We start from the raw sequence: 24089 nt of genomic DNA, 5'->3' as shown, positions 1-24089 counted from the left end.
GAGGCGTTGTGAACTTGTAGATCAGTCATTTTGGGTTTGGTGTAGTGGGAGAAAAGAGCAGGCAAAGTACACACAGCCCAAAGGTCAAGTTTACCAAGTATTGAGGATTTAGGTGGTAAAATGTCTGAATACACACGTTAATAACATGAATCTAAGTAAAAAAACAAAAACACAACATCTATGAAGCAGCCATCTATGAAATCTATGATAAAGTTGAAACCGCAACACAATTTTATATAATACATACATAGTGGGGGGAGCTAAGGGTTCCTTTGGGGGCTGATAAAGGTTAAAGGTTAAAGGGATACGTACACCACTTTGCCCGGCATGTAGAGCAGAATGGGGACCACAGGCGAGTCATCGTTGCCGTAGATGATGAAGCCCATCTCCTGAAGTCTGGCCCGGAAGTACTTGGTGTTCTGGGCCAGCTGCTGGACCCGTCTGATGCCTGCAAATGACACTGGTGTAAAGCAGTGGTTCCCAAAGTGGGGTCCGGGGACCCCCAGGGGTCCTTGAGGGAGTTCCCTGGGGGTCCCCAGCTAAATGATAGTTTGGAACCAAATTGACCCTTATGGGTCTGTGACTCTGAGAGTTTACAAATGGAACCAAATGCCCATTTGGTTCCATTTGAACACTCTCAGAGTTAAATTAACATTGATTTTACAATATTAATTGGGGATCCCAGAGATAGAAATGTCATTAAATGGGGGTCCGTAGACTAATGCATGTCAAACTGGGGGTCCTTGAAATTAAACGGGTTGAGAATCTCTGCTAGAGCCGTACAAATCTTCTCTTATGGGGGTCCCTGGCATATCTCTGCAAATGGAGGTCCGCGGGCTAATTAGTGTCAATGTGGGGGTCCTTGACATGAAAAAGTACAATGTTGAGGTATTTGTATTTTAAGTATAGGTATTTCCAATTTCTACTATAATACTTCTACTCTACTACTAATGTTGTACTTTTACTCCACTACATTAATTTGAAAACTTTAGTTACTTTGCAGATTTTGATTATCACAAAACATGCATTACCCACTTCAGCCCTGTATGCATTTTGGCCATTTGAAAATAGCCGATCTACAAGCTCACAATGCGCCGCGATGTGACGCATTGTGTGCTTGTAGATCTGCTACTTTAAAAATATCTTTATAAATTTGAAAACTTGTGCATAATGAGTACTTTTACTATTGTACTTTAAGTATATATGTTGATACCAAAACTTTTGTACTTTTCAATGTACTTTTTTAAGTACATTTATAGTATTTCTACATTGCATTATTGATACTTTTACTGAAGTAAAACATTTGAGTACTTTTTCCACCACTGCACATTAATATAATGTACAAGGCACCTGTACATTCAACGTTACATTCCGTTGCTGTTCATATTTTAACCTTTTGGTTTTGAGTGGTGCAACTACTCCTAGAACCAGCAATGTCCGTCCATCCGTCCCTATGTATGTTTAGGGTACCAACAGGGGGCGTTGTTGCACCACTCCAGACAAGTGTGATCTTTAATTTGCCCTACTTGGTATAAAGCACGAAACGCAGTGCGAACATACACTTTTCAGCTACTTTTGCCGTGTTTAAATTTGAATCCTTAAAAAGTAACAGTTATGGACATGAGGTTTCCAGCCGACAAGATACAATTTGCATGCATGGTGCTGCAGCGTTTCCTCTCCAAAGTATTTTGGAAGCGGAGGGACAGAGATTAGCGTGCCAGGGAGAAGGACATCCTCTGTCAGGCTTTAGGCCAGAGCGCTGTGACCTTTCATGAGGTAGCAACTAACTCATCTCCATTCCCGCACCTCCATCTGTGCCGTTCCAACGGTCACCGCAGACTCAATCATGATTACAGTTCAGCTGCACGCAGCAGATGGTTCGGTTTTGTCCGCCTGACAGTATGGTAAACTCGCTCGCATTGCTGCCAAGACGACGGCTCGCAAATAGGATATGATGGATTTCACACAAAACGGCCCCGACTCTGGACTGCCACTGGAGTGCAGCCACGAGAGACACCGAAAACAAAAAATGCTTAAGTAATAAGTATACAGTATAACGTCTCTTTCAGAGAAATATTTTCAGAGACAAATCAAATCTCAGCAGAAGTAAAGGGACCTTCTCTGCTATTAAACCCCCTGGGCTGGCTAATGATGTGAGTCAGTGGGGAGCCAGACTGCTACAACAGATCTTGGCACAAAAAGGCAGCCTTGGAACACAACTCGGTTTCCCTCCGATTACCTGGGAACAGATTGGCAGCTGCTCTCAAAGGGAGAGAGAGTAAGGAGACCTTTAACCCACTGTTTGCCAAACTTTTCAGGTCGAGACCCAAAAGAGATTCGAAGTTTTCCCCGAACCGAAACTAGTGAAAATAGCAGATGTTATTTTACAGTAGATTAATTTCACTACTACTTAATAAAAAAATATTAGTTTAGTTACTGTTTGGGACCCACTGTTTTCTTTAACCCAATAAGACCTGGGGACGATTCTACGAATGCCTTCTAAAATCAGTAGTTGTTCACTTTCAAGATGTTATCTTAAGGATCACTGGCTAATAAGACAAATTTGCCTTAAGAATAATGTAAAAACACCTTAAATATTTCATTTATTTTATAAATGGAGAATATTTTAATCAATAGGATCTGCCACTTTGAATCTGGCATTGGGCATGCCATTATTTTTTTAGATAGAAAATTGCTGATCTATGCTTAGCTGCAGATTGGCTATTTTTGATATTTTTGAAATAGGGCTTAAGTGGTTAATTTCCCATTTCTCAGCTGAAGTAAAATATTGAGAATAATTAATTAAAATAAAATAAGATAAATTAAAATGTGTTACACCTAGATTCTAGCACTAAATATCTGAAAGACCTTTCGATAAATATACATGTAAAATCTATCGATCTAAGAGTATCATGTATAGAACTTGTCTTAGTTTAAACAGTGACTATATGCTATTACTAATCACTAATAAGTGATTAGTAATAGCATGAATAAATATATGGTCTCAATCAACTGTCATGTATGAAATATAAACAGTTTATCAACAGCTCTCCTTACTAACATACTGTATGTCAATGTTCAGCACATGGCTATAGTTTGCGTGGAAGCGTCCAGATGCGACTTATGCAAGAGTGCCAGAATCCACGTCAAAACGTCAATAGGTATCCGCTATTTTGGGTGCACGACACACACTCACAACTGAACATCAGGCATTACGTCATTATGGGAGTCGAGCTCTGGTTGTGGAGCCTGATGGCTGCAGGCATGGTCTAATAACAGCATGGCCTCCAAGTCCAATATTTAGCCATCGATAGTACATTACTGTGGCGAAGCCGCCCGCAATGTACAGGAAACATCCAGATAGCATAACATTGATGAACTAACTGGCTGCTCTATGGAAATAGCGATCTCTATAACGAATTCATTTGTAAAAAGAAAATATGTTTTTACATGCCTAGATTATCAGCTACTACAACTTTCACACTCTTTTTAACTCATTGACCGCTGGCACCCCCACCTGGTGTCTAAAAAGGCTACTCCCAGTCTTTTAATACCAGCCATTTCACTCGGAAACCGCGACCCAGGAAGTTAATTATCGCTATGTAACGGGCGCCTCGATTGTTATTTAATTCACCCAAAACATACATTTTGTAACCGGGAATCATATCGTGTATTGAAATGAGCCGCAAGTCATGCTTGTTTTGAGACAAAAAGAAAAATCCGATACATTACGATTCTAAAAACTGCGTCCGCAGACAGCATAAGCCTTTTCATTTTCATTTTTTGTTTCCATTGCACCGCAACCGGAGTGTACGGTGTATGAGCGAGTACAGGACACAGTTATGAACCATAATCAATTGATATTAAAATAGGCGTCAAAAGGATTTGGCCTGGGAGGCATCAAGAGGCGATATCGGCACGAGTGAGTTAACTAAATAAAAGTTCTGATGAACAAGGAGGAAAAAAAAGGGTTCTTGAGTGTTTGTGGTTTTATTCAGTATGTGTGTAAAGGCCAAGAACCAGTTAGTAAAGTGCTCCTCTTCATGATAGAGGTCATACGTCTGCTGTCAGCTGAGTACTACAATGTGTGGAAACTGTGGATGCTGCGCTCCTCCAAGTGCTTTTACACATTACAACCACTTCCCCCCAGATTGCACTGGTGGCGTTTGGCCAAACAAGAGGGACAACACAGGCATGATGCAGAGAGAGAGAGAGAGAGAGAGAGAGAGAGAGAGAGAGAGAGAGAGAGAGAGAGAGAGAGACATAAAGTGAGAGACGCACTGAGAGAGAACAAACAATCGGGACATATACTCGCACAGATCACTTGACCCCCTGACCCCGCAGCGCGTCCGACTAATCTGCTGATGGACAGTGTGCTCCACTCACTCCACCACAGAAAGTGGGCCTATGTTTTCAAAAGGAGTGCACCGTTTGCTGTGCAACGCTCCCCTCTCTGTGAGACAAAAGGTCTGATTTCTCAAATGTTCTCCACAACAAACAGAATCTTTTTTTCCTGGGCTATACGTCAGATGCAAGGCATCTCTTTGCATCCATTAGAGGGGATGGTTTTGGTTACTCATCTCCGAGCAGAGCTGTACAGTGCACACATTATGACACATTACTCCTCCGGTCTTCGCAGTGGCAACCTCATTAGCACTCTTAGACTTCATGTCAAGGACCCCCAAATTGAACCTTATTAGCCCACGGACCCCAATTTGCAAAGGTATGCCAGGGACCCCCATAAGAGAAGATTTGTATGGCTCTAGCAGTAACTCTCAACCATTTTAATTGAAGGACCCCCAGTTTGACATGCATTAGTCAAGTCAATTTTATTTATATAGCACATTAAAAACAGCATTAGGCTATGGGCCCCCATTTAATAGAATTTTTATAAATTGGGACCCCAATTTATATTGCAAAATCAATGTAAATCTGAGAGTGTACAAATGGAACCAAATGGACCCGTTCGAGATTGTACAAATGGAACCAAATGGACCCTGAGTTACAGTCCCATAAGGGTCCATTTTGTTCCCAACTATCATTTTGCTGGGGACCCCATGGAACTCCCTCAAGGACCACTGGGGGTCTCCGGACCCCACTTTGCGAACCACTGCTCTAAGATGCGTCAACAAGAATAGGTCAATGTGTCGCGGCCAGCAAAAGTCCTCTGTACAACCCTTTGTAGCTATTCCAGCATACCAATATAAGCCATTCATTATATTTATTCATGTTGTGTGATGCCATACAGTTTGCATAATCCTCTCCCTTTGGCCATTTGCATCAAGTAGTTTATTGTTGTTTATAGTTTATTTACATCCTCATTAAATGCCACGCATGGCAACAGCTACCCTTCCTGGGGTACACACGTTAAAAAGCTTTCCCCGGCAACACAGTAAATGCACTATTGGGCAGTATTTACTGTCCCGAATGGGGCCCGGTTTACTTGGACTGCATTCATTGTGGTCTTTCCCACCGCAACGATCAATAGTTTTACTACTTCTATATTATTCTATAATCACTACCACCACTATTAGTAAACTGCGCTATACGACTCAATGAGAGAAAGGGAGTGCTGCAGAGCGGGGTTGCATTCTGTCTGCTAATGCGGGGTAGCAGTGATTGCTTCACTGCCCTGGTGTCTGAAGCCATTAAAGCGGAGACGTTTCAGAGGTACAGGTTTCCTCACAACCGCGCACATGTGAAACTGATTTCCAGCGAGGCCGGGGTCACGTGTGCACCGAGGCAGCACGTCCTCCTTCTCTCTCCCCTCTGACGGACCCCCGTAATTGCTCGCACATTTTCTGACCACGCAGCTGTTTGTCTTTCCAATGCGAAACTGGACTTAGCTATAAAAAAAGGCGCATTGTGAGTTTGTGTGGGACGGACGGTTTTTCGAGGCGCAACGCGGTCGTGCGACAAAGCATAAATGAGGCTCGACGTTGGCAGTCGTGCCCTCCTGCCCTCTGGATATGCTCATCCGTTTTAACCCTGGCATCACCATTTTGTTTCCCATTTGCAAAATAGTCCTATATCCAGTAAAGTTGTTGTAGCATGATCACATGAACCCTACCATTCTCTATTCTCGGGGCGAACATTCAGTTAACAATAGCAGATCTACAAGCTCACCTGTTATTTTCGGCAACAGGAAAAGGAGAAGACTGAGTATCATAATTACACTGAAGTGTCTTCAAGTGGGATACATATTATTAATATTATTCGGCGAGTGAATTTGGCAAATAACTTTTGTAGATGGCGAAGGTATGATGGAGGTTGAGGTTGCTGCAGATGAGCAGGAGGGACAGACACAGGCTATTTTAGTGGTTAACTTTAGCCCGTGACCCAAAAGAGAAATTCGATGTCTCCCCAGGACCCAAACTGGTGAAAACAAGCCGATCTACAAGATCTGCCGTTTTCACTCCTTTTTAAAATGTTTATTTTCTAATTTATGGCATTCCTTAGATTTGTCCTTTGATTTCTCCATGAAATTACTGAAAAAAAAATTACTTTGTGTTTTGAACTCATTCAATTCTTTTTTGGGGGGAATGTTTTTGGAAAATGTTTGGAAAATTATAATTTTTTTAATAATAATAAAGCATTGATTCTCCTCACCCACTGTGGTTCCATCGAGGCCCATGATGCACTTGAGGGCGCGCGTGACCTGCTCCGTGACGGGCGGGGACATGGCGCATGCGTACACCGCGCTGTGGGAGTGGCTCCGCAGGTAGTCCACCAGCTCCTGGAATAATGACATGATGCAGTTCATCAGAAATGTGCTGTGTGAGAAAATGTTTTGGATCAGAGCATCGCTTTAAAAGTGATGCTCTGATGCTCAGAAGTGAGCCCCCCCCCAAAAGAAAAAATCATCAGGTACTATGATTATACTTTTATTTTGATTATACAGAAAGTGTTAAAATTAAGTTTTTATGTGGCTAAACCCACCAGTTCATTCCTTCACTCCCTTAACTCTAACGGGTTGAGTTTTGAACCCAACCCATTGTAAAACAGGGATACCCTAAAGCCAATCGAAGTCCAAATGGGAGCAAAAAGACACAAATATAGAAAAATCCATCGACTATGGAAAACAATCCCGGGCAACGGGGCATAATAGATCCATAAAAAAGCACAAGGTTGGCCTTGTACTTGTCCTTTAGGGCCACTAGAGAGAGCTCACGTGCAACGCCAACACCTGAGAATCAATTAACGGCACCAGGAGTGGTTTCTCCGTCACCTCCCAGGGCGTTGCTCTACCTTTACCTCACAGAGATAGGGCTGTGTGAACGCCCAGGGTTGTTGTTCCTGCTCTGTGCGCTCTCAGAGGGCAGCCAGAGCGCCACATATTGAGACAGGCCAGTGTTGGAATTGGAAACGTGCCGCTGAGGCACAAGCAGGACAAAGTGGCCAAGTCTCATTATTATTCCCAAATGTCAGCATGCAGACTTTATTCCACTATCACTTGTCAAGTATGGGGAGAGCAGGATTCAGGAAACCGGACTGATTTTGGTCACGGTCCCCAAAGCACGTGTCGGTCGGTCGGTCTGTGTGTGTGTGTGCGTGTGTGTGTGCTGTATAAGTGGTCTGAGGTTGGAGTTGGCCCGGAGCTGCCACTCGGTGGCTGTGTGGCGGCCAGTGGTGGTGTGTGTGGGGGGGGTGTGGGGTGATGACATGTAGCCGGAGATGCCGTCTGGCCACCATTTTTCCAACCCGCTGCCATCTGTCTCCGCTGGGCGGTGGCGGTGACGGACTCCTCTCGCACAGATGTGAGAGGAAAGGGATTTGAGAGAGGGGGATATGCTCCAAACCTCGGAAAAGGAGCCTCGCAACGACCCGACATCTGTTTTCATTTAAAGGGCTGGGGTGGGATTTTCACCGCTTTAGGGCCTGGTGGGATTTTCTTCTTTTTTTCTTGGTACGACCGAGATAAACCGGTTAAGGGAACATGTCCGAAATCCCTCCCACATCTGTGGAGGAGGAGGAGGAGGGCAGGTAGCGATGGCTTCGAGTGTTTACGCTTTTCTCCGAAGCTCGGCCGCAATACCGATGTGACACAGCAAAGACCACAAGGCAGCCACACACACACACACACAACACACACACACACACACACACACACACACACACACACACACACACACACACACACACACACACACACACACACACACACACACACACACACACACACACACACACACACACAGCAATGGGGTTAATAAACTAACCCTACCTCATGTGAGGTTCAAGTGATTTTATATGGAGATTTGCAGTCTATTCATTAGGGTGCGTATTTTTTGGTAGACTGATAAAATGGCTCCGACTGTTTTCCAGAACACATCTGCCAAGTCTTTTGTCGGTCAACCTGAATCCACTTAATGCAAGATTTGGGGGCTTTTCAACCACAACAACAAATAAGTAAAAAATCTAAAGGCTTTCTTTCTCTCTCTCTCTCTTTCTATGTGTCGTTTACTATAGCCAGCTGTCAGACGAGGCAGCGTGTTCATACTTCAAACATTATCATGCTTGTTAAAGGCCATCCTGTTAAATCTGGAGCGCAGTTCCGATGCCTGCCACAAGAAGGGGCTGGCCGCCTGCCAGCTTTTACCTTCTTATTATGACAGAGCGGAGCAGGGCTGAGCCCAACATGGGGCACGGCGGGCAGGAAGGGTCCCTCGCTATAGGAGGCCTAATTCAAACAGCATGGCCATTTCCTCTGTTGCTTTCTAATCAACTGCCGCAAAGCTGGTGTGTGGTTATGTACTAAAGAGCACTTTTTTTAATGGAGTCGAGAGGAATTACAAAGGCTGTGAGACACATTTGTTGGACATATGAGGGCTATGAGAGAGAGTGAGAGAGGAGAGAGAGAGGGGGGGGAGGATAGTGACACTCATACATTACATACGTCTCTATAGCAGTGGTTACCAAACCTTTTTCATGTCAAGGACCCCCAAATTGACACAAATTAGTCTGCGGACCCCCCCCCCCCCCCTTTGAAAAGGTAAGCCAGGGACCCCCATAAGAGAAGATTTTTACGGCTCTAGCAGTGATTCTCAACCCGTTTAATTTCAAGGACCCCCAGTTTGACATGCATTAGTCTACGGACACCATTTCTATCTCCGGGATCCCAGAATTTATATTGTAAAATCAATGTTAATAGCTGGGGACCCCCTGGAACTCCCCACTTTGGGAACCACTACTCTACTCAGTGGATCATACTGAAATGTTAGTCATCGCGAACAATATTTGTGTATTCCTGCAGGTTGCTCAGGTGGGTGAGCGATTTCACATCAGACCAGACAATGAATGAGCGCTTTAATGTTCATGGGAAAGGCCTTGAATGTCAAGATGTAGTAAACCTTTCTGTGACTGACAACAGCAGACGTACGCAAGCGAGAAGAGAGAAGAAGAAAAATATATATCGCACACACACATGCAGTAAATGCCAACTCAATTTAATGGACCCAGATGAAGTCATTGGCCGAAACGACTATTAAATTGACTTGGCGTCTATAGCGTTCCGAGTGTGCGATTTATTTTCTCGTTCTTACTAGTATTATCAATGCCCGAATTCTGCACCTGACTATGCACTAATGGTGTGCGTTGCGTTTAGCCTTTCTTGGAATGCACTGTAGCAGACATCATCAAAGCCATACTGGGAGTTAAAATAATACTAATAATACTCACTTGCAACTACACCATTTGTCACGTTTATGAATTGATTGCATAGGGCCAGAATGGAAACAACTATTTTTTGGTGCTATGCCTTTTAGACCAATTGTTAACTTTGACTCTGTTGCTGTTTTACATTTGTGTCTAATATACTAATCAATCAATCAATATGATGCACAGCATGTAGACCAGTGGTTCTCAAAAGGAACCCCAAAATCAGTGTTGGGGAAGTTACTTTGAAAGCGTAGCTTGTAAAGCTACAAGTAGCTCACCATGGCAGTAGCTTGATCAAGCTACATAGCTACCCCTGGAGAAATGTAGCTTGTAAAGCTACAGCTACATAGGAAAAGTAGCTCAGCTACTTTTTATTTTTCAGCGTTAAATTGAGAATGTACATGCGGGAGACCCCTCCTCCCCTCTGGGAGACCCCTGCTCCCCTCTGGGAGACCCCTTCTCCCACTCTGCTCCCCTCTGGGAGACCCCTCCTCACCCTGCTCCCCTCTGGGAGACCCCTCCCACCCTGCTCCCCTCTGGGAGACCCCTCCCACCCTGCTCCCCTCTGGGAGACCCCTCCTCCCACCCTGCTCCCCTCTGGGAGACCCCTCCTCCCCCTGCTCCCCTCTGGGAGACCCCTCCCACCCTGCTCCCCTCTGGGAGACCCCTCCTCCCACCCTGCTCCCCTCTGGGAGACCCCTCCTCCCCCTGCTCCCGTCTGGGAGACCCCTCCCACCCTGCTCCCCTCTGGGAGACCATCCTCACCCTGCTCCCCTCTGGGAGACCCCTCCCACCCTGCTCCCCTCTGGGAGACCCCTCACACCCTGCTCCCTTTTGGGAGACCCCTCCTCACCCTGCTCTCCTCTGGGAGACCCCCCCACCCTGCTCCCCTCTGGGAGACCCCTCCTCCCCTCTGGGAGACCCCTGCTCCCCTCTGGGAGACCCCTCCCACCCTGCTCCCCTCTGGGAGACCCCTCACACCCTGCTCCCCTTTGGGAGACCCCTCCTCACCCTGCTCTCCTCTGGGAGACCCCCCCACCCTGCTCCCCTCTGGGAGACCCCTCCTCCCCTCTGGGAGACCCCTGCTCCCCTCTGGGAGACCCCTCCTCCCCTCTGGGAGACCCAAAATTGTAGCTTGTAACTTGAGTAGCTAAGCTACAAAAAATGACCCAAAAAGTAGCTGAGCTACTTGACGAGGTACACAAATATGAATGTAGCTAAAATACCACAAGCTACAGCAAAATGTAGCTAAGCTACGTAGCTCAGCTACATGTAGCTTAATACTCCCCAACACTGCCCAAAATGATACTCATTAGCCTGCGGACCACCGTTTGAAAATACATGCCAAGGACCCCCATAAGAGAAGCTTTTTACGGCTCTATAGGGCCACCCGATTTGACCTGAATTAGGGCCGATTCATACTAAAGTTTCAGTAGCACCGAAGAGCCGACTTTAGGACGGTACCCGCCCCCCCGAACCTCAAATGACGTCAAATTGTAGGCTCTACAGCGCCGAACCGACTTTTATTCGGCTCTAAAATAGGAGTATGAATCGGCCCTTAGGCTACGGCCCCCTATTTAATGGCATTCCTATCTCTGGGACCCCAATACACTTAATTTAACTCTGAGAGTGTACAAATGGAACCAAATGGACCCGTTAGGGTCAAAAGTATTGGCATCAAAATGTAGTTCAAGTACCAAAAAGTACTCATTATGCAGAATGACCCATTTCAAGTTTAAGTGTATAATTATATATTTTTATTTTATTTTTGGTTGAAAATAGCAGATCTACAAGCTCAGAGTCACAATGAGTCGTATCGAGATGCATTGTGAGCTTGTAGATCGGCTATTTTCAAATGGCAGAAATGTATATAGGGCTGAAGTGGTTAATGTATGTTTTGTAATAATAATCAAAATCTAACAAGTAATTACATAAAGTTGTCAAATAATTGCAGTGGAGTAAAAAGTACAATATTTACAAGTAAAAGTATTGGAAATGGGAAGCGCTCAAATAAAGTGCAAATACCTCAAAATTGTACCTAAGCGCACATGTACTTTCCACCACTGCGTCTACCACACAATTTGCATGTCCCATGAAATAGATCACCTTTTTTAGCACGTGACCCTAGTAGTAAAACATGATGAGTCTGTTGTTGTCGTAATTAAACCAGTTATGCATTTACTGCATAACGCATAACACACAGTGAACAATCAGGGGACAACATGAATTAGACTAGCATCACCTCAACGGCAACAGACTGTACTAAACGCTGAACACGTGCGAAATGCGATGCCATCAGTCTCTTCTTTACACGCAGTTGAGTCCATCTATGATTCTACTTGTAAAGATGGCGTGTATTCATTTAAATAACCCCACTTTTCACATTGATTCTCTGTGTGTGTGTTTGGGGGGGGGGGGACATATGAGATGAGCACTGAAATAGGTAAGGTGAAGCGTCATTCATCTTCAGCATTGTCGCTAATTGCTAATTGATCCAGCTAGAGGCTGTGCAGAAGGTGGTTCCATTCGTTTAGGTTTAGCCAATTAGCACTAACACTACAAGTCTGCCGACGGAAATGACTGGATTCATTTACATCCACTGGAAAAACATATTTTAGATGGGGGTCCGCGGCCAAATACAGATTGACATGAAAAAGGTTGAGACATAGAAACAATAGTTTTTCCAGAAAGCTTTTAGGATTTAGAAGAATAGGTCTCAGTCCTAAACAGGTTAAATAAAGTATTAAAAATCTATAAAACACAAAGATCCAAACCAATTCCGAACCTTTTTCCCTGCGATGTAGCCTCCGCCGGCCCCGAAACTCTTGGTGAACGTGCCCATCATCACGTCCACGTCAGACGGGTCCACGCCGAACAGCTCCGTCACGCCCCTCCCGGTCGGCCCCACCGCGCCCACGCTGTGCGCCTCGTCCAGGTACAGGTAGGCCTTGTACTTCTTCTTCAGGGCTACGATCTCAGGCAACCGCACCACAGAGCCCTCCATGCTGGAGACACACACACACACACACATGGATTAAAACAGTGGTTCCCAAACCTTTTTCATGTCAAGGACCCCCCACAATGATATTTGGCTGCTAAATTCAATTTAAATTCAGCCATTTCAAAAGGTAAATGGTAACATCTATTCATGTGGCTCTGTAATGGCCTGGGCTGCCACCGTTGGGCCAAACGGCCTCCATGCCTTTCTTCCCATTATGTTTGAACCTTCCTGGGCATAACTCCAACCTATTGACCTCAAACTTTGCGTTGTGTCCCAGATGACACCGGTGGTGTGCATTGCTAAGTGGGAATTTGGTCGGACCAACGGTGTCTGAGAACAAAAGAAAACATGAATATGTGTGTGCGCTGTGCGGCCCCACGGACAGTCAGACATGACGTGTGATGAGTGGTGCATGCATTCCCAACTTGCATCGTTCTTAATGTACTTGGCCAGGAGCCAGCCTACTTGGGTAGGACTTCATAAATGGAAGCCAAAGCGGTCGTATCAGCCCATGTACATATCAGTCCTACGACGTAGACACGGTGTCCACATCAATTCCCAGATCCACACAATCATCATTTGTGGTGGACTGGATAAAACCCATTTCCAGTGAAAGATTCTCAACTTTCCTGGACAAAAAAACCCCCAACAACATCTTTTGGATTTGACCAGTTGATTTGAAGCCTGGTTTATGCTGTACTCACTGCAGACAGCATATACTGTACAACCCGTCTCTTTAATCCCCCCCACCCAGCAGTCCATCATTCAGCCCTTAAAAGGCGTGCCTCAGAGGAAGGCCTTGTAAGGTCTCCAAAGTAGACAAGAGGATTGGGGGCATCGTTGGGGACCCGGAGCCATTCCAGACCCGATACACAGTCAAATCCTGAGGGTTCATTTAACTCTGAGAGTGTACAAATGGAACCAAACGGACCTGCGAGGGTCCGTTTGGTTCCATTTGTACATTCTCAAGAGTTAATCACAAAATCTGCTAACGAGGATAAAACCAGAAAAAGCACCAGGACTGGTTTACATCAGCGTCCTCCATTTTCAAATCATCAGAACATTTAAAACTAAAAAAGACATACAAAGTGTCTATACTGTCCCTGCAACAGCGGATAACCCTCTCACAGGCCCCTTTCCCACCAAAAGAACGTTGGTTCTCTAGAACATGGTTCCGTTCAAGATTTTTTTCATGGAACCGGTGGCAAATTTTCTTTTGTGTTCCGGTTCCGAACCAACGTTCTGAACCAATTCATTTTCAGTGGAAACACAGTCTACTCTGAACCGGTTCAATATTAGGCGGGGGGGGAAAGAGAAGTGAACCGGTTCAACCCGGGTGTAAAAAGGGGCCACAGAGGTTCTCCAGGACCTGTGTGGACATCAAAGGGAAAGGGGCTCTGGATATCAGCTGAAACATGTCCCAGTCTTTATCCAAGCCCTTTGATGTTCCCGGCCAGGGTATACGGGCTGCATTAATCCCTTTCAGAAAAGCCGCAACAACATGGTCCCGCTTCCCCTCTAATGTCTCTGAGCTATATCGTTGTGATAAAGAGCAATAAAGACATCATTTGGATTAATATGTCGGGTGAATTCAGGCTAAACACTTGACAGACGAAGTCAGAAGTTCAGCATCGGGATTGGTTTGCGATGAAGGCAAACTGCAATGCAAAACTATTAAGTCCCCGCGGCGAAGAAGAAAGTAGGCGATGAATAAATAAAACGAATGCTCGAGAAATGCTGGAAATGGAAAGAGAATAGCAGAAAAGGTGGGAAGGCAGAGTGAAAGACACACACACACAGAGAGAGAGAGAGTGGGGGCTGGAGGTGCATTGGAGTCAATCTCTGTGGCTTCTTTTGGCCTTGATTTGGAGCTAACGAGCAGATGGAGAGGGTCACCAGGGTTCCAGATTGCTCACTGGCAGGAGACACACAATACCTCCCAACCCCCCTCCAGTAATCAAAGAGTACCCACCAAGATGCGCACACGCGCACGCACACACACACACACACACACACACACACACACACACACACACACACACACACACACAGGGTAAAAAGCTAAGCAAGTAGCAGAGTCCATTACAGGGCTGATAAACGCACACAGGCAGTGCAGTGAGCTGTCCTCGAGTTAGAAATAAAGATTCGGCGCTTAGTGGAGTCCGAGGCCACTTGAGCTGAACTCCAATAAACAACCGCACCTGTAGTTACACTGATTGATTAAACAGATCGAATAGCCTGAGACCTTTGTCTGCTGTGTTGGTATTGTACACGTCCGGCCGCACGCATGTACATGTCTGCACGGGTGCACGTGAGCATGCATGCATGTGAGAGAGAGAGAAGAGAGAGAGAGGATGTGTGTGTGGTATAATTAAACCTCTCTGTGTGTGTGTGTGTGTGTAGGCGGCGCTGCTGACCTGTAGATGCCTTCCACCATGATAAGTAGCTTCCTCCAGGGTCTGTGGGTGCGAGGCTGCCCACTGCAAATAGCCTCTCTCAGTAGCTTCTCTAGACTGTGCATGTCTGACACACAAGCGTACACACACACACACACACACACACACACACACACACACACACACACACAGTTTAAAAACAAGAGGGCGAGAAAGGTTCAGCGAGTTAAAATCTGAGCTCAGTCAGTACACACACACAAAAGCATCAATCGTGGTCCCCATAAAAGTGCATATAACAATAAAGTATACAAGAGCCTCTCTCCTTGCAAACAATACAGAGTTATAACAATAAAGTATACAAGAGCCTCTCTCCTTGCAAACAATACAGAGTTATAACAATAAAGTATACAAGAGCCTCTCTCCTTGCAAACAATACAGAGTTATAACAATAAAGTATACAAGAGCCTCTCTCCTTGCAAACAATACAGAGTTATAACAATAAAGTATACAAGAGCCTCTCTCCTTGCAAACAATACAGAGTTATAACAATAAAGTATACAAGAGCCTCTCTCCTTGCAAACAATACAGAGTTATAACAATAAAGTATACAAGAGCCTCTCTCCTTGCAAACAATACAGAGTTATAACAATAAAGTATACAAGAGCCTCTCTCCTTGCAAACAATACAGAGTTATAACAATAAAGTATACAAGAGCCTCTCTCCTTGCAAACAATACAGAGTTATAACAATAAAGTATACAAGAGCCTCTCTCCTTGCAAACAATACAGAGTTATAACAATAAAGTATACAAGAGCCTCTCTCCTTGCAAACAATACAGAGTTATAACAATAAAGTATACAAGAGCCTCTCTCCTTGCAAACAATACAGAGTTATAACAATAAAGTATACAAGAGCCTCTCTCCTTGCAAACAATACAGAGTTATAACAATAAAGTATACAAGAGCCTCTCTCCTTGCAAACAATACAGAGTTATAACAATAAAGTATACAAGAGCCTCTCTCCTTGCAAACAATACAGAGTTATAACAATAAAGTATACAAGAGCCTCTCTCCTTGCAAACAATACAGAGTTATAACAATAAAGTATACAAGAGCCTCTCTCCTTGCAAACAATACAGAGTTATAACAATAAAGTATACAAGAGCCTCTCTCCTTGCAAACAATACAGAGTTATATCACGCTGAGCAAATCACTGCATGCAAAGTCAACATTTGTCGAGTTCACATCCAACAATCATTCCCGCAGGGCACACACACACACACACACACACACACACACACACACCTTTATCTGCCAGCAACACCTTCCACAAACTACAAAACAGGAAATGCCTACGCAGCACGGGGCGCACCTGCAACATCTAACCTCTGACATGATTATACCCACCCTGGCTGTTTGTAGTGGGTTGGTTCTCAAATGCACGACTACACGGACCCCAATAAGAGCAGTGGTGGAAAGTAACTAAGTACATTTACTTAAGTACTGTACTTCTGTAAGTACTACAATTTGGAGGTATTTGTACTTTACTTGAGTATTTCCGATTTCCAATACTTTTACTTCCACACCACTACATTTCAGGCAAATAGGCAAATTTTGTACTTTTATTCCACCACATATATTTGAAAACTTTAGTTACTAGTTACTTTGATTAGTATTACAAAACATACATTAAACACTTGAGCCCTACATTGGAAATTGGCAATAGACGATCTGCAAGCTCACAACGCGTCGCATCGCGACACATTGTGATCTTGTAGATCTGCCATTTTCAAAATATTCGTATACATTTGAAAACTTGAAATGGGACACATTGTGCATAGTGAGTACTTTCTAACTTTGCTACTACATTTTGATGCCAATACTTACTGTACTTACTGTACTTTTGCTCGAGTACATTTTGAATTCCATGAGACTTCTACTTGTAACAGAGTACTTCTACATTGCAGTATTGATACTTTTACTTAAGCAAAAACAGTGGAATACTTTCCCCACCACTGAATAAGAGTTACAGATCTTTTAGACCTGAGGACGATTCTAAAAAATGTTTTCTAAATCATGACAGTTTTCAGAAAAACCTATGTTTCTATATCAGTGGTTCTCAAACTATTTCATGTCAAGGACCCCCACAATTATATGTAATTTGCCACCGACCCACATCTGAAAATATGTTGTTCCAGGGACCCCCCCGGAAGCAAAGATTTCAGTTAAAAACGCGGTGAAAGAATATATACCGGTATTCAAAGATTTGCGCCACATTTTCAAAAAATTTCAACAGATAAACTATAACATAATGCTTAAAACACCAAAAGGGGTTAAGGGTCCATTTGGAACCCCCCTGAGGGTTCCTGGATCACACTTTGATTTTCATAATGCCTTGCTGCAGGCACGGAAATCCAACCAGGAGATGGCAGTATTGAACAGCTGTAGTTAATGAGGTTTTTCATTGGCCTGTGAGCACCAGCTGCACTATAGGGTAATTGGGTTTACAACAGTGGTTCTCAAAGTGGGGGTCCGGGGACCCCTAGGGGTCCTTAAGAGGGTCCCAGGGGGTCCCCAGCTAAATGATCATTAGGAACCAAATGGACCCTTATGGGTCTGTAACTCAGAGTGTACACATGGAACCCAATGAACCCCGACAGGTCCAGCTGGTTCCATTTGTACACTCTCTGAGTTAAATTAACTTTGATTTTACAATATAAATTGGGGGTCCCAGAGATAGAAATGCCATTAAATGGGGCGACCGTAGCCTAATTCAGGTCAAACTGGGGGGTCCTTGAAATGAAAAGGGTTGAGAATCACTGCTAGAGCCATAAAAATCTTCTCTTATGGGGGTCCCTCCCTGGCATATAATTTCTAATGGGGGTCCGTGGGCTAATGAGTGTCAATTTGGGGGTCCTTGACATGAAAAGTTTGGTAACCACTGGTTTACAATACTGTAATTCATAGCTGGCTACAATGTGCATAGTAAACTGTCCCACTTTTTAATTGATGCATTTTTGTTAAAAAGTAGAATCTTGATTTCAAATGGTGGTGGGGAAAAGAATCTAACGCCAACATTTAAGCACAGGAAAGACTAAAGCAAACTCACTCAGTGTTTCCATGCAAACACAGATTAATGGAATGGAATAATCAGGTTACAACAACCATTTGAATGAAGCATAATAAATGCATAACAACTTATTGGTTGTGGCATTAAGTTGGGTTTCAATGTTTTACTTCAGACATGCACACCTCAAGAAACCCCCAAATAACTGTATGACTGTATTAACATGGCCAAATCAAATCACAAGTTTGGGCATAGAAAACTGCCATCTTTGGGGTGAGTTTTCTCACCCCAAAGTTAAATATTATCTCGATTCTGGAAACGGCAAAACAGATAATGACCTGACCATGTCAACAACCAAAGTATTGTGTCACTCGGAAGTCTACAGGAGTGGCTTTTCCAATCTGCATACCTATGCCATGGAATGTAGTTTAGAATGTATACCAACTGTAAAGTCACTGATGTTAACTAATACGCTCCTATGCAAGTTGTATGCATAGGAGTTCAATAGGAGATTTCCATGAAGTGTTGAAAGCTCGTCTTTCTTTTTTGTAACGCAGTCTGTTGTTTGCATTAAATGCAAACAACAGACTGCGTTACACTTCAAAGTGTTAGCTTTATCATCTCTTCCAGATCTATTTGAACTATTTCACGCCACATACAGTAGGAATGCTCTCCAGTGTGTGCGTTTAGGAGAACGAGCAAACCCGTTTAGTCACATCTCTGTAAACAGATTCTCCCCTTCAAACTGTGTAGTATCACTCATCATCAGAATGCTTTGCCTGGCATGCTTTGTGTGGCGTGCATTCACACATAAAACTGCACTCTGCAACACTGTGTTTGCACAATGCCTGTACCTGCCTTTTGTTGTTGTTAAGTTGAGCAGTATAACCCTCTTAGCAAACAGAAGCCTTGTACCGAACCATTTTCCAACCTGGCTTCCCTACTTTGGCCATGTCATTGTGGGTGGAAAAATCAAAGAAATTTAAAAACTAACAACATTCACAGACATTTAGAGAGATTAGTATTATTATACAAGCTCACACGCACGCACGACTGCGTGACGCTGTGTGGGCTTGTACGATCGGCTGCTTTAGCCATTTTTTTAAATGGGGTTCATGTGCTTAAGATTAAATAAAAGGAGTGTTCGCATGGAGAGTGGAGCAGGCCAGGGTGTAACGCCGGGGGGCAGGGACGATGGGAGGGGTCGGCCGGGGAGATGCCCGAGGGCTTCTACTTTCAGACACTTGGCCTCTAGAGTCTGCAGGGAGGACAGACTCTGCTTGTACCTGTCAGTACATATTTGCTGCCAGGGGTTTGTCTCCTGCGAGAGGGAGGGAGATTTCCAATGCCAGAACATATCGGGGTTTTATATTATTCATGCTAAATCCCTCTCCTCGTTCCTTTGTAAAAAAAAAGAATGACATTATCAATTATCATTAAAGGGGGTGTACACTACATTAAGTGTATTTCTTATCATCATTATAAGAGGTGTACAGTACATACATAGATTAAAATGTTCTATATTCAGATACTCATTTGCTAGTGTTTAGCCAGTAACGGCTGTCTCTGCAGGTCTTTAGTAACAGAAAATACACATTCTTATCCATTCAGGAGAGAGATCCCACAAATATGATTTATCAACTTCAATTTGATAGTTTCCCAGTGCAAAGTTTTTCGGTTTTTCACCACTTCCGATGTTACTGATATCCTGTATCCTTCCATCCCTTTACTAAACAGCTGGAGAGACAGGAAGACCCCTGTCACTGAACCCATTTACGTTATTTGAACAAAAAAAACCATTTCACTTACAGCCCTTTTAACGCAACTGGTGTTGAACTGGGGTGACAAAGGCACGCAGAGTAAGGTGTTTACAATGAAAGACTCTGGCTGTACTTACTGTTGTGTTTGAACACCCGGATGGTTGCTCCCGATAGTCTGGCTCCCAGGATGAGAGACGTGTGATTCAACTCATCACTCAGTATCAAGCAGCCCTGAATAACAGCAAAGAGCAAAGAGTCATTATAATCTAAATAAATCACCTTCAAGCTCCCAAATTATCTTGCAATATACTGCTAAAAAACATGGGGCCAAATGCAATTCTCTCACTATCATTGTAAAATAACACTAATATGATGATGATGATGATGAATAATGGACAGAAAAATGTTTATGCAAACTTAAATATCATTAAGTAGTTACTTAAACATGAACAAAAAACGCCCCTGCAGTAGCATTGATTCCATTAAAATAACGCACAGATTTCTTGCAAAACACTTTTTTTGCAACGAGAACAAGATTGACGGCGTTCTCTCTGCCTGGAGACTTTTTTATGTTAGTTGAGGTCATGCTCATAATGTAGTTTATGGACAGTGTGGAATAGCTCTGCATCATCTCAGAGGCATCCAGGGCACTAAATAATGTAATGAATAAAGAGAGGTGAAATTGCTATCATCAGCAAAAAAAAGAAAAGTGTGTATTCACCATAAAGTGCGTGTTACTTTAAGTTGAACTATATTATGTTTCAAAGAGGCGTTGGCACTTCAATCGTACAGAATGAACGTGACTGATGAAGGGGTGCTCAGTCACCACAAAAAGAAGGTACAGGATGGCAGAAATCATTTGTGTCTTAATCGCGGTAAGATCTGTAGTGAGTACTTTTCCCATGCAATATGCTCCCACCAAGATTTCCCTATACACAAATCCTATGCAAATTAATGAACCCTGATAACGTGGACATCATGACAACTGCTTGGTACTGAAACTGTACACATTTGCCAACATCGAGAGGACTTGTTGTGCATTTGTGGACACCATTGCAGTGCAAGTTTGGCCTGGGGTCCAGCTGGCAGGTCCCTAGCCTGCCAGCAGCTGTCCCTCTAGTTTTGCCCAGCACGGCCTGGCCCAGTTCAGCCCGTCTCTGCGGCATACCACTGACCGTCTGTGTAGAGAGTACACTCTGGGACACCCCCCCTGCCCCCACGGTGGGATATCTCTAAAATGGTCCTTAGGGGCTACAGTACATCGACCACTTGAGCTGCATAAATGGCCACATCCTCAGCACTTAAACCCCCAAACCACATTCAACCTCACCTCACCCTGCTCCCATCAAGGCCAATCAGTGATAGTCGTGCTGCGTGTTGCCTGGTAACACGTGATGGTGGGTGTGTGTGTGTGAGCTGTGCTGGTGTGCCAACAGACCGGGGGTATGGGTAATAAATGCCCCTGAGCACTGAGCAGTGCCTTTCAACAACCCCTGCCCTTTCCTGTCCATGTGTCTGAATGTCACAGCAACCGTCCCCCTGGCTACTGTAATGTTTAATTATTACAAGTTTAATTAATGGTACTGGGTGGGGGATTTGTTAGCAGTTGAATTTAGTTGACTATTATTATTCATTAATTTAGGCCGTATACAAGCATGGAACAAAAGCTAGGCTAATGAGATTAACTTATTCCGTGGACGTTGGGCCCATAGAGCAAGCGCTTTTCTTCCTATGCTGTATGATATTCTATGTGCTTAAAAACGGATACCTTGCCAACCAGTGCCGGGATGTTCATGGAGTTGGCGCCAAAGCCCATCCCCATGATCATGGACGATTCTACTCCGAGGAAGCGCGCCACAAGTTGCTCCAGTTCCTCGTGGATGCTCAGATTACCTGCAAGACAGATAGGGATAAATGATATCACTCACAGTGCAGTCCAGACAGTATTTCAGGGTTATGGTTTTGTCAGATTTACCGGACACAGCCCAGTATTTCACTGTTATGATTGTGTTTGACTGACCCAATGGTATTTAAATGGTTATGGTTTTGTAAGCATTCTTTATGCATTCTTACATTTTCACAGCCGTGCATGTGACTGCATTCTGAGCCATAGCATTAGTAGTCACATGGCAGAGAGTCACATCAGTGCCTTGAAATTCCTGTTAATTCAGTCTTTCATCCCAGGTCATTCCACCACAGTGTAAAGACTGTTCTGCTAACAGGAATAAGACCAGAACACTGGTGACAGTTCTCAAAGGATTGAGTTTGGTTCATTGGTCAGTCGGTCCGTCCATCCGGGGATGAGCGAGGTTCATATACGTATATAGATCTTATTTCTGGCTCTTGGCAACAGGATTACTGAGCTCCTGCTATAATATTAACCCATTTAGACATGAGGCCGATTCTAAAGACGCCTTCTAAAACCTATCCAAAAGTTACACACTTGGGTGACTGGGGTCCCCCTGGGCTCTATACTAGGTCTGCTCCTTTTTTTTCCTCTACACATATCTTCACCATAAAAGACCAGATGACACGTTGCGAGCTTGTAGATGCTATTTTCGCAGAATGTTCGCCCCCAGAATAGGGTGGTAAAAAAAATGTATTGCCAAAATGTCTAGCTAAAAAGATCTGATTGACTGACACAAAATGTGTGGTTTGGGTCGGGTCTGCAAGCGTCATTTCCTTTTTCTATTTATCCCAGTGTACATAGCTTACTAAAATACAACACCACAGCCAAATCAAATAATTGCTAAAATTACCAGCTTCACCAGCTGGTATGAGATAGAGACCAAGCAGAGTTAACAGTATGGGTTGATATCATTGACTGGGGCAATCACCACCTGGCCTGGAGTGAACGGTGCATTCATAGCACGTCAATGAGTTCATCACTGGAGGGAAATATCAACAAAAAGAGAGTCAGCGCCCACAGACAGCCACAGCCTGGAAGTTTCAGGAAGGGAGAGGATTGCTATTGAGTGGTGCGTATAAAAACAGAAAGCACTGAGGCGACTCTCCCTTTATGGTGTGTTACATTTGCTGCCTTCCATCAGGCCGCGTGCCAAGTCAAATCGATTCATACATTTCCTCAACCGCTCGGGCTCAGAGCCCCTGCCCGCATGTGCAGCTTTTTTTAAATCAGACCACATTGACATTCAGTCTCTTTATACGGCATTTTCCTCTCAGGCTTGCCTCCTTATTGATATGCTAACTTCATACGGGGGCTTTGGTTCCCAACACCCAAGGTAATAGAGTCCTCATCACAACTACCTGAAATTAGAGTTATTATGGACATCTGTTTAAACAAACAGACCAGAGAGCAGGTGCCGCTACCCGTTTTATTACCAGGGTTCATCCGTCTGCCAACCAATGTTGTTGACACGAATGCCAAATAAATATTGCAAATGTTCATCTGCAGTGTGGAGAGAGGTGGTGGCGGTGATCGTATTTGCAAACCTCAAAGCGAAACCCCCCCCCCCCCCCCCCTTTAGCTGCGGCCCCCCCATCTACAGTACATATACATATATCATGTTTTTTGCTTTTGTTTTTTGCTTTTGATACCTAGACATGCCAATAACACTTATGCACTATTTTAGAAAATCATGTGATGGGCACCGATTTCCGATCACGTGTGTGTGTGTGTGTGTGTGTGTGTGTGTGTGTATATATATATATATATATATCCCTCCCGGTGGCCCCTGGGGGCCGCAGCCCTCACTTTTAGAATCACTGGACTAGTTGATTGTACATGACCGTGCATGCCATCACTACTACCGTCATGATAATTAAACACTGGCTGGTCGCACCTCAGTCTAATTTCTGTTAATCATTGTGTGAACAGTAGGAAAGGGCTGGCTACGCATTAACATACGTCTACGAATGTTTAACACATCTCTTTTCAAACTCACTCCAACAATAACATCGATCACATGATGCCATGTATTCATAAAGCGCATACAGTTTTCTGTGCCATGGGAGAGTCCACTCCACACCCCAAGATAAATGCATCGACACAGGAACTGATAGCAGTTCATGTAGCAAGTAAGACAGGTTGGGAAAGGCTTTGTATGCTTTAGTAAGGAGATCTACTTTGGTAAGATCAAAGTAACAAGTTCTGAATAATTTGTGAAATAAATTGCGTCGCATTTGACCCTGCAACAATTTACACAAATGTTTTTTTTTGTTTTTTTGTAGGGGACTTTTCCAAATGAA

General features: G+C 44.0%; 1 protein-coding gene across 1 annotated transcript in view; it reads right to left on the bottom strand.

Moving 5' to 3' along the window:
- The window catches only part of sptlc3 (serine palmitoyltransferase, long chain base subunit 3), a 37561-nt gene that overhangs the window by 2593 nt on the left and 10879 nt on the right, over nt 1-24089 (bottom strand). Inside the window, exons 5-10 of the mRNA XM_080781725.1 lie at nt 21649-21773; nt 20018-20111; nt 15076-15181; nt 12443-12662; nt 6610-6736; nt 313-448 (exon numbers count right to left, since the gene is read on the bottom strand). Coding sequence (XP_080637851.1) covers nt 313-448; nt 6610-6736; nt 12443-12662; nt 15076-15181; nt 20018-20111; nt 21649-21773 — 808 coding nt within the window. The remainder of the gene's footprint in view (nt 1-312; nt 449-6609; nt 6737-12442; nt 12663-15075; nt 15182-20017; nt 20112-21648; nt 21774-24089) is intronic.

Source organism: Protomyctophum bolini (genome assembly GCF_963924005.1).
Source record: "Protomyctophum bolini genome assembly, chromosome: 14".
Classification (NCBI taxonomy): Eukaryota; Metazoa; Chordata; class Actinopteri; order Myctophiformes; family Myctophidae; genus Protomyctophum; species Protomyctophum bolini.
The sequence above is the reverse complement of the archived record's forward strand: the minus strand, read 5'-3'. Positions and strand labels throughout refer to the sequence as shown.